The 14562-nt window shown below is 36.6% G+C and overlaps 1 protein-coding gene across 1 annotated transcript in view; it reads right to left on the reverse strand.

Moving 5' to 3' along the window:
- Window positions 1-14562, reverse strand: part of TRPM7 (transient receptor potential cation channel subfamily M member 7) — a 109711-nt gene that overhangs the window by 74748 nt on the left and 20401 nt on the right. The window contains exons 6-11 of the mRNA XM_086319039.1: window positions 11679-11717; window positions 7626-7824; window positions 5191-5404; window positions 2451-2575; window positions 1493-1664; window positions 111-285 (exon numbers count right to left, since the gene is read on the reverse strand). Of these exons, the coding sequence (XP_086175165.1) occupies window positions 111-285; window positions 1493-1664; window positions 2451-2575; window positions 5191-5404; window positions 7626-7824; window positions 11679-11717 (924 nt within the window). The remainder of the gene's footprint in view (window positions 1-110; window positions 286-1492; window positions 1665-2450; window positions 2576-5190; window positions 5405-7625; window positions 7825-11678; window positions 11718-14562) is intronic.

A 14562-nucleotide genomic window follows, 5' to 3' on the forward strand; every position in this document is an offset into this window, starting at 1 on the left:
GTTCGTCTCCTGAACTGGCAGGCAGATTTTTTACCACTCCACTACCTAGGAAGCCCCCTCAGCCCTCTTTACGTGAAATCATTAAAAATATATTGTAATCATACACTTACCCTCCTTCTTCTGTTTGCTTATGAATATATGCTAGTAGATCTGCAGCTCTGCCTGTTCCTTCACATACGACAACTGGAACAGGAGGACTTTCCTGAAGGTATTCTAAAACAGTGAGGATAACATTTGGCCCACCCTCAAATATAAGTGCCACCACAGGAACACCTTGACCAATTCCTTAAAAAAGTAAAAAGATTAATTATGATATTAGGCAAAATTCAATAATTTAATCTTATTTTTATCTCAATCAAAAACAATAAAAAGCCAAAATAAAATTTCTTAAAAGACTGTGTTGGATTAAAGTACTCAACATGATACTAGTCTGATATAAATAAAATACTAAAACAATTACTTTTACACTGACTTTTAAGTCTATTCTAAGTAACAAAATTAGAAAATTCAATATATAACAAGGCATACACTAAAACATATATTCACTGGAAAGCAGTAACTATTTTGCATATTTCTCTACTTTAACTCTTGATTAGAAATTAAAACACCAAGTTGGTTTTCAGTTTCCTTTTTAATATGGCATGAGTTGAACTTCCAATGTTTCTATTTTTAATCACTTTTTTATTCCAAATGCAATGAGACATTAGTATAGAAATTAATGACAGAATCAGGATTACATAAACAGAACAGATCAATAAAATCAAGACCTCTATAAGAGTAACAGAAAAGAAATTTAGGGAATACCTTGTCTAGTGAATACCTAGTGAAAAAATCCAAAATATAGGTATTTTCAAAGTTCTAAAACATTCCTAAGTTTTAGGAGATGCTATGACTCCATCGTAATCTGAAAATACTATCCTGTAATTTTTGTACTTATATTTCACTTCATCATAGAGCTCACCTTCTTGGTGTCCTAAAATTACAAAATTTCTTCTTTTTGAAATAAAAATCTAGATGTTGAACCAGAAAGTTTAACCATGGTTAGAAAAGATGTGTTTCTAGAATACCAATTTTTAAGACATATCTACCAAAGAGTGATACCTACTTATGTTATCAACTTTATGTAAAGTGATTCTTACTTCACAATAAAGTATGTTTTTCCTCTTCAATCCTGAACTTCAAAGTCATGTACTGGAATATATCATACATTAAGAATATTTCTGAATTCCTTGAGATGCAATGGGATTACAGTAGCAACAAAGCTTCCAATGAACTTTTGTGGCTTTGGCCTTGATATTTGAGTATCCTGTTTAATCTCAAACTTCCTTTCCTAGGTCTCATTTTGTGTAGGGTCAGTTACTCTTTGTTGTTTAATGTCATCCTGCTACTAAGGAAATGAGGACTTAAAAGAACATTCTACCTTTCATAGAATGCTGCTGGCAATTAATACAGCCCAGAATAATTTTAACAACAAATTTATAAATGCCCTTACTAGCATGAATTCTTTGCTGATTAACAGTTTTTTCAAGTTCTCTTCTAAGTCTGACTTCTGCTCCATACTTTCCAACAGTGCCATCATCCACCAATATGAAATGGGAATGCAGATTATTCAGAACATTCAATTTGCTCAGAGGGTTCAACAAAGTTTGGTAAGGAGCAACCACCTAAACAATAACAAACATGAGAGTTAGTGGGTAGGATTAAATATAACATACAGTAAAAACAAATTTTGAAATAATCTGTAAAGGCAAAAATACAAAATATAAAAGAATGTATCAAAAAGCATGAGCTTTTAAGCAACTGAAGATTATTCAATAATGGGCTAAACCAAACAATTATATTTTGGCTCTCACTGCAGAATATATCATATTTCATCATCCCATGCAAAGGAAACAGCAGCAAATAAGCAAATAAATAAAGAATGTTAAGAAACTCTTAGATTATTAGGGAATAACGTGCAATATATAAAGGACATTGAATAAAAGCAGTTTAATGTCATATTGCTACTTTTCCAGTCATAAGTAGAATCTTTAAAATTGATGTTAGAAATTCAACTGCATTTGAAAATGATCATTATAATTAATTCCTTTTTAATAATCTCTTGAAAAAATATCTACAACCAATTCGCATGTCTTTAACCTACTTGAATAAAACACCAGCATTTGATTACTACTTTCACAGACAATACAATTAATTCTTAACATCATGCAATCATCACAAACTTAATTACACAGACTGGCATGATATGGAAAAAGTGTGAAATAGTTATACAAAAAAGGGCAGAAACCAAATGTACTAACACTATAATTACAACTGTTTAAATCTATGATGGTGTTTTCAAAAGGACTGTAGTATGATCATGAATATTTTAGGTTGACTTTGCACTATTCTTACTCTAATTTTGTTCTGACATAAGCTTAAAAAAAAGAAATTTTTAAAAACACTCTTACATCTCTCCCAACAAGATCATTTCTGTTTTCAATCACTCCCCATGGAGCTATTCCAATAGTGCAAATCTTTCGAGATGATCTGGAAGCATGTTCTTTAAGGGCATCACCAACATGTTTTGCCACACCTGTTCATATAAAATTAAATTCACTTTATTTGAAAGTCTTTATTGTGTTCAGAACAATCCTATTCTCAGTAACGTTACAACTGATGCTAGGTTTTTTTTTTTTTTTTTTCACAAATAGCAACAAAGTCCAAAAGACAAACTTTGAAAAGAAAACACAAGGACGAAAAAGAAAGGAAAAAAAAAAAAAAAAACCCACAATGTCAAACCACTACAACTGCCTGAAACACACGTAAAACTAACTTTTACCATGTTGTTAGGCCTAGTCTCCTCTCTTAGATTCCTCATGTTAACTGTAGTTTTTGTTACTGCTCTATACATCATCTAAAAAAAAAGAAGAGTATGGCTCAGGACTATAAGCAAAACATACAAACTCAGAAAAAAACTACAACAGTTTTCCAACTGAGTCAAAAACTGGGAGGAAAGTATACAGAAAAAATAATTCAAAAGAGCACATAACTTCTCATTACCACTTGTTATGGACTGAACAGTATCCTCCCCAAAATTCCTATGTTGATACTCTAACCCCAGTACCTTAGAATGTGACAGTATTTGGAAATAGATCCTTTAGGATATCGTGTGAAAATGAGGATGTTGGGGTAGGCCCTAATCCAATCTGGCTGGTGTCCTTATAAGAAGGGGAAATTTGGACACAAAAGAGACACCAGAGATGCACATGCAATGGGAAAGGCCACAAGAGGACACAGTGAAAAGATGGCCATCTGTAAGTCAAGGAGAGCTGCATCAGGAGGTACCAAACTTGCTAACATCTTGATCTTGGGTCTCCAGAACTATTAGAAAATAAATTTCTTTTGTTTAAGCCTCCCAGTCTGTGGTATTTTAATAGCCCTAGCAAATCAATGCATCACTCAATTAGATTTTTATAGCACATTAGATCTCATATCTCACAGGGATATTTGAAATAGCATCTTTACTGTTCTTCCAATTGCTGCTTTGCCTGTTTATAGTCTATTTTTAAACCATCATTCAAGATATCTTTGCTCCTGTCAACTCTGTTTAAAACCTCCCCTTCTAATTCAGATTAAAAGTCAAAGTGCTTATAATGGCCTGCAAGGCCTTATATGATGATCTATCTGTTGCTCCTGATATTCACCACAAACCCTGTCAAACCCACCATCACCACTCACCTGTAACTTTCTTATCACCCAGCAGTCCTTGCTCATTCTACTCAAGCTACATTGGATCTTTCTTACTATTTTTCCAATACTTCCCATTTTTTCTCCTTTAAATGCTCTGTCCCACATTATTCTTCATCTCATTTGCTTCATTTCCTTCCACTTCTACTCAAAGTTACCCTATGAACAAAGCTTCCTTGACCATCCCTCACTATCCCTCCTCTACATTTTATGCGTCTCCCAAAGCACTTATTATTTAATTTATTACACACTTAGTTATCTGTTTGTTTTCTACATCTTTCCCACTAGAATATAAGCTCCATGAAGGCAAATATTTTGTGTAACGATATATTTTCAGTGCCTAGAAGAGTGCCACAATAAGGTTCAAAAAACAGTTGCTGTTAATGAAATATATTTTTGCAAACTAATTTAAATAATAACTATGTTTTACTTTGGATATCAAAATTAATTGGCCTTCCTTCTATCCAAACTGTGTATGTGAAAGGAAAGACTTAGAATATAAGATTATATTAAAAATTAACTTCAAAAGCTATTTTTTTACCACTGTCTAGGCAATGAATCGGAGAAGGCAATGGCACCCCACTCCAGTACTCTTGCCTGGAAAATCCATGGACAGAGGAACCTGGTAGGCTGCAGTCCATGGGGTCGCTAAGAGTCGGGAACAACGGAGCGACTTCACTTTCACATTTCACTTTCATGCAGTGGAGAAGGAAATGGCAACCCACTCCAGTGTTCTTGCCTGGAGAATCCCAGGGACGGGGAAGCCTGGTGGGCTGCCGTCTATGGGATCACACAGAGTCGGACACGACTGAATCGACTTAGCAGCAGGCAATGAATTGCCATTCTTTTCTCAATTTACCAGCAGTTACAAAGTGACAAGAATAACACTTTGCTATACAGTAGGTCAGCAAACTTTTTATAAAGGACCAAATTTGAAGCATTTTAGGCTTTGCAAGACACACAATCTAAGAACTATCCACCTCTGCTCTTATAGCACAGAAGTGTGATACAAAACCATACAAAAACAAACGTGGCTGTGTTCCAATAAACCTTTATCTACAAAAACAAGGAGTAGGCTGGATTTGGTGCAGGGAACCATAGTTTGCAAACCCTTGCTCCAAAGCACATTATTCTTGGGAATTCCCTGACGGTCCAATGATTAGGATTTGGCACTGTCATCACAATGGCCCAGGCTGGGGAACTAAGATCCTGCAAGCCACAAGACACAGCCAAAAACAAAGTCTTAATAAAAAAAAAAAAGTAAATGATAAAGCATACTATTCTTTTAAAAGAACAAACAAAAACCAAATTCATTTTTCAGTTAGCATTTATACTTAAGAACTATAGATTACTTAACAGAAGACTAGTATACATTTATACTGTGTTGACTTTTCAAATATCTGATATGAAAAATTTACAAACACATCAAATAAATATTATACCAATTTTATTACTGTTTACCTGTGTTTACTCCTCCAGTTAAAATCCAGGCTCCGGTTGTAACTGCAGCTTTAATAAGACCCTTTCCAAGCAACTGCTTGATTCGTGGGTGAAGCTCAAACTTCTGCATGCCACCATGCACAGAGATAACAAGTTTGGGTAATTCCATTTGCCATTCTTTAAGCAGAAGTTGTAGAATGATTTCAGGTTTGGTGTCATATGATAGCCTCACATACTAACAAGAAAGATTTTTAAAAAATAATAATTCATAAGTTTCATAATGCAGCATCACATGACTTGAGAAAAACTTTATTTGCATAAGATTATTATAAAGTAGATTTCATAGGCTACTTGTAATATATTTACACTCCTAAGAATAAGCAATAACAAACAAACAATTTTAAGGTTGGAAAATCATTCTGTAAGAGCTAGAGAAATAGTGGCACTCTAATTTTCAAACTTTAAGATGTAAATTTGTTACTCCTTCTGATTATATAAACCAAATTACCATTCACCTGGTTTACAGATTTGTCCACAGTATTTCTTGCCTTGTAAGAAGAAATCAAAAATATTCATATCAAATCTTATAATACTCAGATGTTGGGGGGAAAAAAACACTTTTAATCTTCTCTAATAAAGGTTCTTTCCAAAACAATATATTAGCCATTCCTTTACAGAGATCAAACACCAAGGGAAAATATCCCCAAATATCATAAGTTATATAAAACTGAGAAGACTCCAGATTCCCTTAAGAATGATTTGTAATGAGATTTCTTCTAAGTCTTTAAGTATTAGCTTTGTTTAACTTATCATTATACTTGGGTTCATTAAGTGGTGCTTGGAAAATAATCTAAAGCTAATAAATTTAAAAAACAGATTACGGGACTTCCCTGGTGGTCCAGAGGTTGGGAGTCCACCTGCCAATGCAGGGACATGGGTTTGATTCTTGGTCCAAGAGGATTTCACAAACTGTGAGGCAAATGAGCCTGTGTGCCACAACTACTGAGGCCACACTCTGCAAAAAAGAGTAGCCCCTGCTTGCAGCAACTAGAGAAAGCCCTCACACAGCAATGAAGACCCATCACAGTCATAAATGAATAAATAAAATTTTAAAAAAAGAGATTATGTTAGTAATAAATGAGGAATTCCATTTTCAACAATGATGGACTATGTTGTTTTGGACCAACTCTGCCCCTAGGAACTAGACAAACTAGATTAACGACCCCTGTTATTAAGACATCAGTAAGCTACCAAAGTTGTGACAACTTGTCGTGTCAGGATCCAAAAGAACAGAAAAACCCAGAGAGACAGGCCCATCATATGACACTGCTTAGCAAATCAAGACGGGGAGGGAGCCAGGGACAGTAACTTAAAAGGTAAAATGTAGACAAGTCTAAATGAATCATAAATTATTATTTGGGGATTTAAACATTTTTATTTATTTATATTTGGCTGTGCCAGGTCTTTGTTCTGCGTAGGCTTTGTCTAGTTGAATCCAGCGGGGGCTACTCTTCCCTCAGTGCTCTGGGCTTCTCACTGTGGTACCTTCTTTTGTTGCTGAGCACTGGCTCTAGGGCATGTAGGCTTCAGTAGCTGCAGCATGTGGGTGCAGCACTTGTGGTTCCTGGGCACTGAAGCACAGGCTCAATAGTTGTGGCACATGGGCTTAGCTGCTCTGTGGCATGTGGGATCTTCCAGGATCAGGAATCGAATCTGTGTCTCCTGCATTGGCGGGCAGATTCTTTACCACTGATCCACCAAGGAGGATCAATTTGGGAGTTTTCAAAACACACACACACACACACAAATAAAATTTATGCCAACAAAAGCACGTAAGTCATGAGGGAAATAAATGCAGTCACAAGTATTTTAAAGGTTCTTGCATTGACCAGGAAGTAGTAAAAGTACTAATCTGTAACAGTAACCAGTTAAAGATGTATTTTATAGTATTTATAAAATTAACCTGCAGAACAGAAAAATATATAAATAAGATGCTATAAAGAAAAGCAATAATTAAAAATACGTTAACCAAAAAGATTAAAAAAGGGAACAAAGAGAAAGTGAAATAGTAAATGAAACTAAAAAAGGTTCAATGCACCAAAACACATTCTGTATTTGTGTGTACCAATACAAAGAACTTCAAAATAAAGAAATGACTAAAACTGATTTTCTGACACACTATTATATAAGCTGTCAGATAATAAACATACATTATTTAATTAACTGGCTTCCTGGGTAGCTCAAATGGTAAAGAATCTTCCTGCAATGTGGGACACCTGGGTTTGATCCCTGGGTCGGGAAGATCCCTTGGAGAAGGGCATGGCAACCCACTCTAGTATTCTTACCTGGAGAATTCCACAGACAGAGGAGCCTGGTGGGCTCTAGTCCATGGAGTTGCAAAGAGCTGGAATTAATTAAAAGGTAAATGAAGTAAGACACTTTAATACACAATATACCTTAGCTCTGTAGGAATGAGAACCCCCTTGAAAATTTATGACTCCATAAGCATCCGTTGGGCTCTGTTCTGTATGTTTTTCCACAGACCACTCTTCTAATGTCTGATTAAAATGGTCACCCAATTTCACATCTGAGTATTTCATGGCAAGACTTGCAGTAAAACAAGCATGTTGCTTGACCAAGCGACCACAAAAACACCTAAGGGAAAAAAATAATAAAACTTTTAAAAGACCTTTTAAAAAAATCAGTCAATGAAAAACTGTTTGAAAATAAAGGAACTTTTGAAGAATATGAAAATACTCTGACTTTTTGATTTTAGGATATCAGTAAGTTAATATGTTAACCATAGCATTAAAATACTATAAATACATTAATATTTGATGATACAGGCTTCTATTAATAAACTTAGTTTGAGGCATCTACTTCAGTTCAGTTCAGTTCAATGGCTCAGTCGTGTACGACTCTTTGCGACCCCATGAATCGCAGCACGCCAGGCCTCCCTGTCCATCACCAACTCATGGAGTTCACTCAGACTCAGGTCCATTGAGTCAGTGATGCCATCCAGCCATCCCATCCTCTGTCGTCCCCTTCTCCTCCTGCCCCCAACCTCTCCCAGCATCAAAGACTTTTCCAATGAGTCAGCTCTTCCATGAGGTGGCCAAAGTACTGGAGTTTCAGCTTTAGCATCATTCCTTCCAAAGAACACCCAGGGCTGATCTCCTTCAGAATGGACTGGTTGGATCTCCTTGCAGTCCAATGGACTCTCAAGAGTCTTCTCCAACATCACAGTTCAAAAGCATCAATTCTTCGGTGCTCAGCTTTCTTCACAGTTCAACTCTCACATCCATACATGACCACTGGAAAAACCACAGCCTTGACTAGACGGATGTTGGCAAAGTAATGTCTCTGCTTTTCAATATGCTATCTAGGTTGGTCATAACTTTTCTTCCAAGGAGTAAGCCTCTTTTAATTTCATGGCTGCAGTCACCATCTGCAGTGATTTTAGAACCCAAAAAAATAAAGTCTGACACTGTTTCCACTGTTTCCCCATCTACAGCTTTGGAGAATGTATAAATGTTAGTGAACCTGAAGACAGATCAATACAAATGATATAATTTGATAAATGGGAAAAAATTATTTTAATTAAACAAAAATAAAACAGGGCCTCAGTGACCTGCAGGAAATATCAAGCAACCTAATATACCCAGACTCCCAGAGGGAGGAGAGACAGAGAAGGGGCTGCTGCTGCTGATGCTAAGTTGCTTCAGTCGTGTCCGACTCTGTGCGACCCCATAGACGCCAGCCCACCAAGCTCCCCCATCCCTGGGATTCTCCAGGCAAGAACACTGGAGTGGGTTGCCATTTCCCTCTCCAATGCATGAAAGGGAAAAGTGAAAGTGAAGTCCCTCAGTTGTGTCCGACTCTTAGCAACCCCATGGACTGCAGCCTATCAGGCTCCTTCATCCATGGGATTTTCCAGGGAAGAGTATTGGAGTCAGAGAAGGGGCAGAAAAGGATCTTAAGAAACAGTGGCTAAAATTTGGTGAAAAACACGAACTTGCAGATATTTATTCAAGATTTCTGCTTTACTGACTATGTCAAAGCCTTTGACTGTGTGGATCACAATAAACTGTGGAAAATTCTCAAAGAGATGGGAATACCAGACCACCTGATCCGCCTCTTGAGAAACCTATATGCAGGTCAGGAAGCAACAGTTAGAACTAGACATGGAACAACAGACTGGTTCCAAATAGGAAAAGGAGTACGTCAAGGCTGTATACTGTCACCCTGCTTATTTAACTTATATGCAGAGTACATCATAAGAAACGCTGGGCTGGAAGAAGCACAAGCTGGAATCAAGTTTTCCAGGAGAAATATCAATAACCTCAGATATGCAGATGACACCACCCTTATGGCAGAAAGTGAAGAGGAACTAAAAAGCCTCTTGATGAAAGTGAAAGAGGAGAGCGAAAAAGTTGGCTTAAAGCTCAACATTCAGAAAACTAAGATCATGGCATCCGGTCCCATCACTTCATAGGAAATAGATGGGGAAACAGTGGAAACAGTGTCAGACTTTATTTTTCTGGACTCCAAAATCACTGCAGATGGTGATTGCAGCCATGAAATTAAAAGACGCTTACTCTTTGGAAGCAAAGTTATGACCAACCTAGATAGCTTATTAAAAAGCAGAGACATTACTTTGCCAACAAAGGTCCGTCTAGTCAAGGCTATGGTTTTTCCAGTGGTCATGTATGGATATGCGAGTTGGACTGTGAAGAAAGCTGAGCGCTAAAGAATTGATGCTTTTGCACTGTGGTGTTGGAGAAGACTCTTGAGAGTTCCTTGGACTGCAAGGAGATCCAACCAGTCCATTCTAAAGGAGATCAGTCCTGGGTGTTCTTTGGAAGGAATGATGCTAAAGCTGAAACTCCAATACTTTGGCCACCTGATGTGAAGAGTTGACTCATTGGAAAAGACTCTGATGCTGGGAGGGATTGGGGGCAGGAGGAGAAGGGGACGACAGAGGATGAGATGGCTGGATGGCATCACCGACTCGATGGACAGGAGTTTGAGTGAACTCCGTGAGTTGGTGATGGACAGGGAGGCCTGGAGTGCTCCAGTTCATGGGGTCGCAAAGAGTCGGACACAACTGAGAGACTGAACTGAACTGAATTGATTCAAGATTTATTCAAAAAGAAGGAAAAAGAGAACCATTCTCAGGCACATCACAGGCCTGCTGTTAAAAACCAAAATTACAGGGGAAAAAATCCTTAAAACAGCCAGAGGAAAAAGAGACCCATTACACACAGACGAACCACTGCACTAATGACAGCTGACTTCCCACTAGAAACAAGAGCCAGAAGACAACAGAATGGTATCTTCAAATCATTGTAATGAGAAAACTCAAAATTTCATATTCAGGGAAAACATCCTTCAAAAATGACTAAAATAAACATATTTTCAGATAAACCAAGCTGAGAAAACTCATCTCCAGTATACCAGTTCAGTTCAGTCACTCAGTCGTGTCTGACTCTTTGCAACCCCATGAACCGCAGCACACCAGGCATCCCTGTCCGTCACCAACTCCCAGAGTCCACCCAAACCCATGTCCATCGAGTATACCAGCATTATACCAAAAGCTAAAGGAAGCTCTTCAGCCTGAAGACAGACGCCAGATCGAACTACCCATCTAGAGGAAGGAATGAATAGGCCTGGAAATGGTACAACAATTCAATATATGTAAATGAACTCATTCTATACACTTCTGCTGTTCAGCCTGCCAACCGGAGACCTTCTCTTCTTTCTCTTACATTCCTTCATCACATCTTAAAGAATAACATTACTCTTTAATTAGTTGCCCGAGTAAGAAACTTAGGTACTGTCCTCAAATGTTCCCTTTCCCCACACACCACCAATCCTACTGAGTTTATCTGATTGATCCCCCTTTTCAAATATGCCTATTTCTCTTCATTACCATAGGTAGTATCTTAATTCAGGCTCTTATTTTTTGCCAGAATTACTCTAAAAACTTCCAAACTATATTTTCCTCTCAATCCAATCTCCTCAAAATGCCAACTGCTTTTATTGAGGGGAAAAAAAAGAAAATCTACTTCCCTATATAATATCTTTTTAACATGAAATCAAAACTGTGTGGCATAGTATACAAAAAGTTAAAATGATCTGGCCCTATTTATTTCTCAAGACTCAGGTCTTTTCAATATCCATCCTATTAATACCTTCTACAGCTTGCAGTTTCCTGACATAACCATAATCTCTTTCATTGCCAAGCCTGCCCACAAACTGTTCTCTCTGCTTCAAATCCCTTTTCTCAATCTTTAACCAGCTAATTCATATTCAACTTTAGCACTCTGCTCAGGCACCTGCACTTGAGTTTCAAGTAACTCTGCCTAATCCTTTACCTCCCAAGTGTGAGTTAAGTAATGCTTAAACATAATGGCCTATGAATTTTATCCCAGTGTATTCTGACTTTTTTCATATACTAGTTTTATTTTCCAAAATGTGTGCGATACTGTTATTGTTATGATACTTACCTGACAAGTTGCTGACAAATCTGACATCCTGGAAGGCATCTATAAAACAAGGTAAATCTATTATTTAAAGGAAAAATCATTTTTCTTCTCATTTAAACTAAACTATAATAATCCATTAAAAAAAGTACAAAACAAAGGAATATTATATATTTTTCAAGAGATATCTTAGGTCATTTGTACCTTTTTTAAAAACTCAGTTTTCATTTTTTAAATACAATTAGTTGTGTCATAAAACCCAGAAACCACAAAAGACAGATTTAACTACATTAAAAAAAAAAAAATTTATATGGCAAAAACACGTCACTAATAAAAGTCCAAAGATAAACTGAGAAAAAATATTTATAGAAAAAAGGTTAGCTTCCCTAATAATATAATATATTAAATATAAATATAATATATAAAGTTTCCCTAATGGCTATGGTTTTTCCAGTGGTCATGTATGGATGTGAGAGTTGGACTGTGAAGAAAGCTGAACGCTAAAGAGTTGATGCTTTTGAACTGTGGTGTTGGAGAAGACTCTTGAGAGTCCTTTGGACTTCAAGGAGATCCAACCAGTCCATTCTAAAGGAGATGAGTCCTGGGTGTTCCTTGGAAGGAATGATGCTAAAGCTGAAACTCCAGCACTTTGGCCACCCCATGCAAAGAGTTGACTCACTGGAAAAGACTCTGATGCTGGGAGGGATTAGGGGCAGGAGGAGAAGGGGACGACAGAGGATGAGATGGCTGGATGGCATCACTGACTCGATGGACATGAGTCTCAGTGAACTTCGGGAGTTGGTGATGGACAGGGAGGCCTGGCATGCTGCGATTCATGGGGTCGCAAAGAGTCAGACACGACTGAGCGACTGAACTGAATATATAATATAAAAAGTGTATTCGCTTCCCTAATATATTTATCAAATCAATATAAAATGGGAAAATATATGAACAGATATATGCATGTGTGCTCAGTCACTCGGTCGTGTACACTCTACAACCCCTGGACTGTGGCCCACCAGGCTTCTCTGTCCATGGTATTTCTCAGGCAAGAATACTGGAGTGGGCTGTCATTTCCTGTTCCAGGGGATCTTCCTGACCCAAGAATTGAACCAATGTCCCCTGCATCTCCTGCACTGGCAGATGGACTCTTTACCACAGAGCCACCTAGGAAGTCCATATGAACAGATAATTCAAAGTAAAAACATACATATGAAAAGATATTTGATTGGAAGAAAATTATTTAATCCTTTAAGACAATGTCTTAGTATGAATATAGAAGAAAGTAGTCTTATATCCGCTGGTAGGAGTACAAATGGAGGGCAATTTGGCAAAACTCATCAAAACGAAAAATGTACTCTCAAACTTTAATTCCAGTACTTAAGAGTAAAGGTTAAAAATATCTATAGAATATGTGTAAAATAAAGTTATTCACTACAGAATACTTTTGTCTAATAGCAAAAAAGAAAACAGGTTAGCTAAAATGTCCATCAATCAGGGAATATTAAAATTATGATCCAGATATATAATTAGTAAGGATGCAACAATTAAGAACAAAGAACAATGTGACCTGGGAAATGTCATTGGTGCTCTCTGATTAAAAAACATGATATTATAACAAAACCCATCTTTAATAACTAGTATGAAATTCAGATAAATCACAGAGTAATGATTGAAAGAGACACTAAGGTTATCTATTTTAACGATCTAAAAAGACATTTACAGAAATTACTAAAAATTGGGGGAATATTAAAGAATACAAAAAATGTTTTCTTAATGGTGATCAAATAAATGCAAATTTAATACGTAATTTTCTGTTAATCACTTTCTTGAAGATGAGGGCTAACATTAATCAATATTCAGGCATTCTCGTCACTACTGGTGACAATGTACATCATATTCTTTAATCTTTTGGAAAGTTTTTTGGCATTATATATATTAAGGGGGAATAAAACTTGAAACACAAAAATAGTTTTTATCCACTAAGACCTCCATTACGACCTAATTTTAATTTAAAATAGGCTCAAAATTGAAAACAACTCAAGTGCCCAATAGCAGGATATGCACATGAACTGTATATAGACCAACAGAGTATTAACTACTACTCTTAAAGGGATATTATGGAAAAATAAAGTTACTATAACATTTTGTTAAAAAAAAAACAGATACAATGTTTTACATATAGACTGAATTTAGCAATATTTTAAAAACAAAAGCTATGCATTGAGTAAAGATTAAAAATAGGCGCAATAAATGTTATTAATGACTGTCTTCATGTTTTGATACTCTGAATATTCAGCCAACTTTCTACATCTCAAGTTTGCAAAATTTATCATGCACATTTCTCTTATAATGAAAATTTGTATAAATGAGACAGATACTAAAATTTTTTTGCCATTAATATAAAAAGAAATGTTGAATTTCAAACAGAAGGTTTATGTAATATACAAACAAAATATTTAGAAATTCTATTCAACAAACATTTACCGAGAATTCACTATGATATCATAATAATAGGGACAGGTGCTATAACTTAATATACATCAATTAATAAAAGACTGGGCTTCCCAGGTGGCTCAGTGGTAAAAGAACCTGCCTGCCAACGCAGGAAACACCAGTTTGATCCCTGGGTCGAGAAGATCCCCTGAAGAAGGAAATGGCAACCCACTCTAGTACTCCTGGCCTGGAGAATCCCATGGACAGAGGAGCCTGGCGGGCTACAATCCATAGGGCAGCAAAGAGTCAGACATGACTGAGCGACTGAACACACACATACTGTAACTTAAAATAGTTAATAAAAGATTGCTTACTTGGCATAAGAGCCATATATCAAATGGAAGTAAAAGCTGTAGAGAAGATAACTGCATAGAAGACAAGGTTTAACAGGAGACAGGAATGGTAAGATGAC

The sequence above is a fragment of the Bos grunniens genome, chromosome 10 (genome assembly GCF_055505025.1).
Source record: "Bos grunniens cultivar Pamir isolate PY7600 chromosome 10, Bosgru_T2T1.0, whole genome shotgun sequence".
NCBI lineage: Eukaryota > Metazoa > Chordata > Mammalia > Artiodactyla > Bovidae > Bos > Bos grunniens.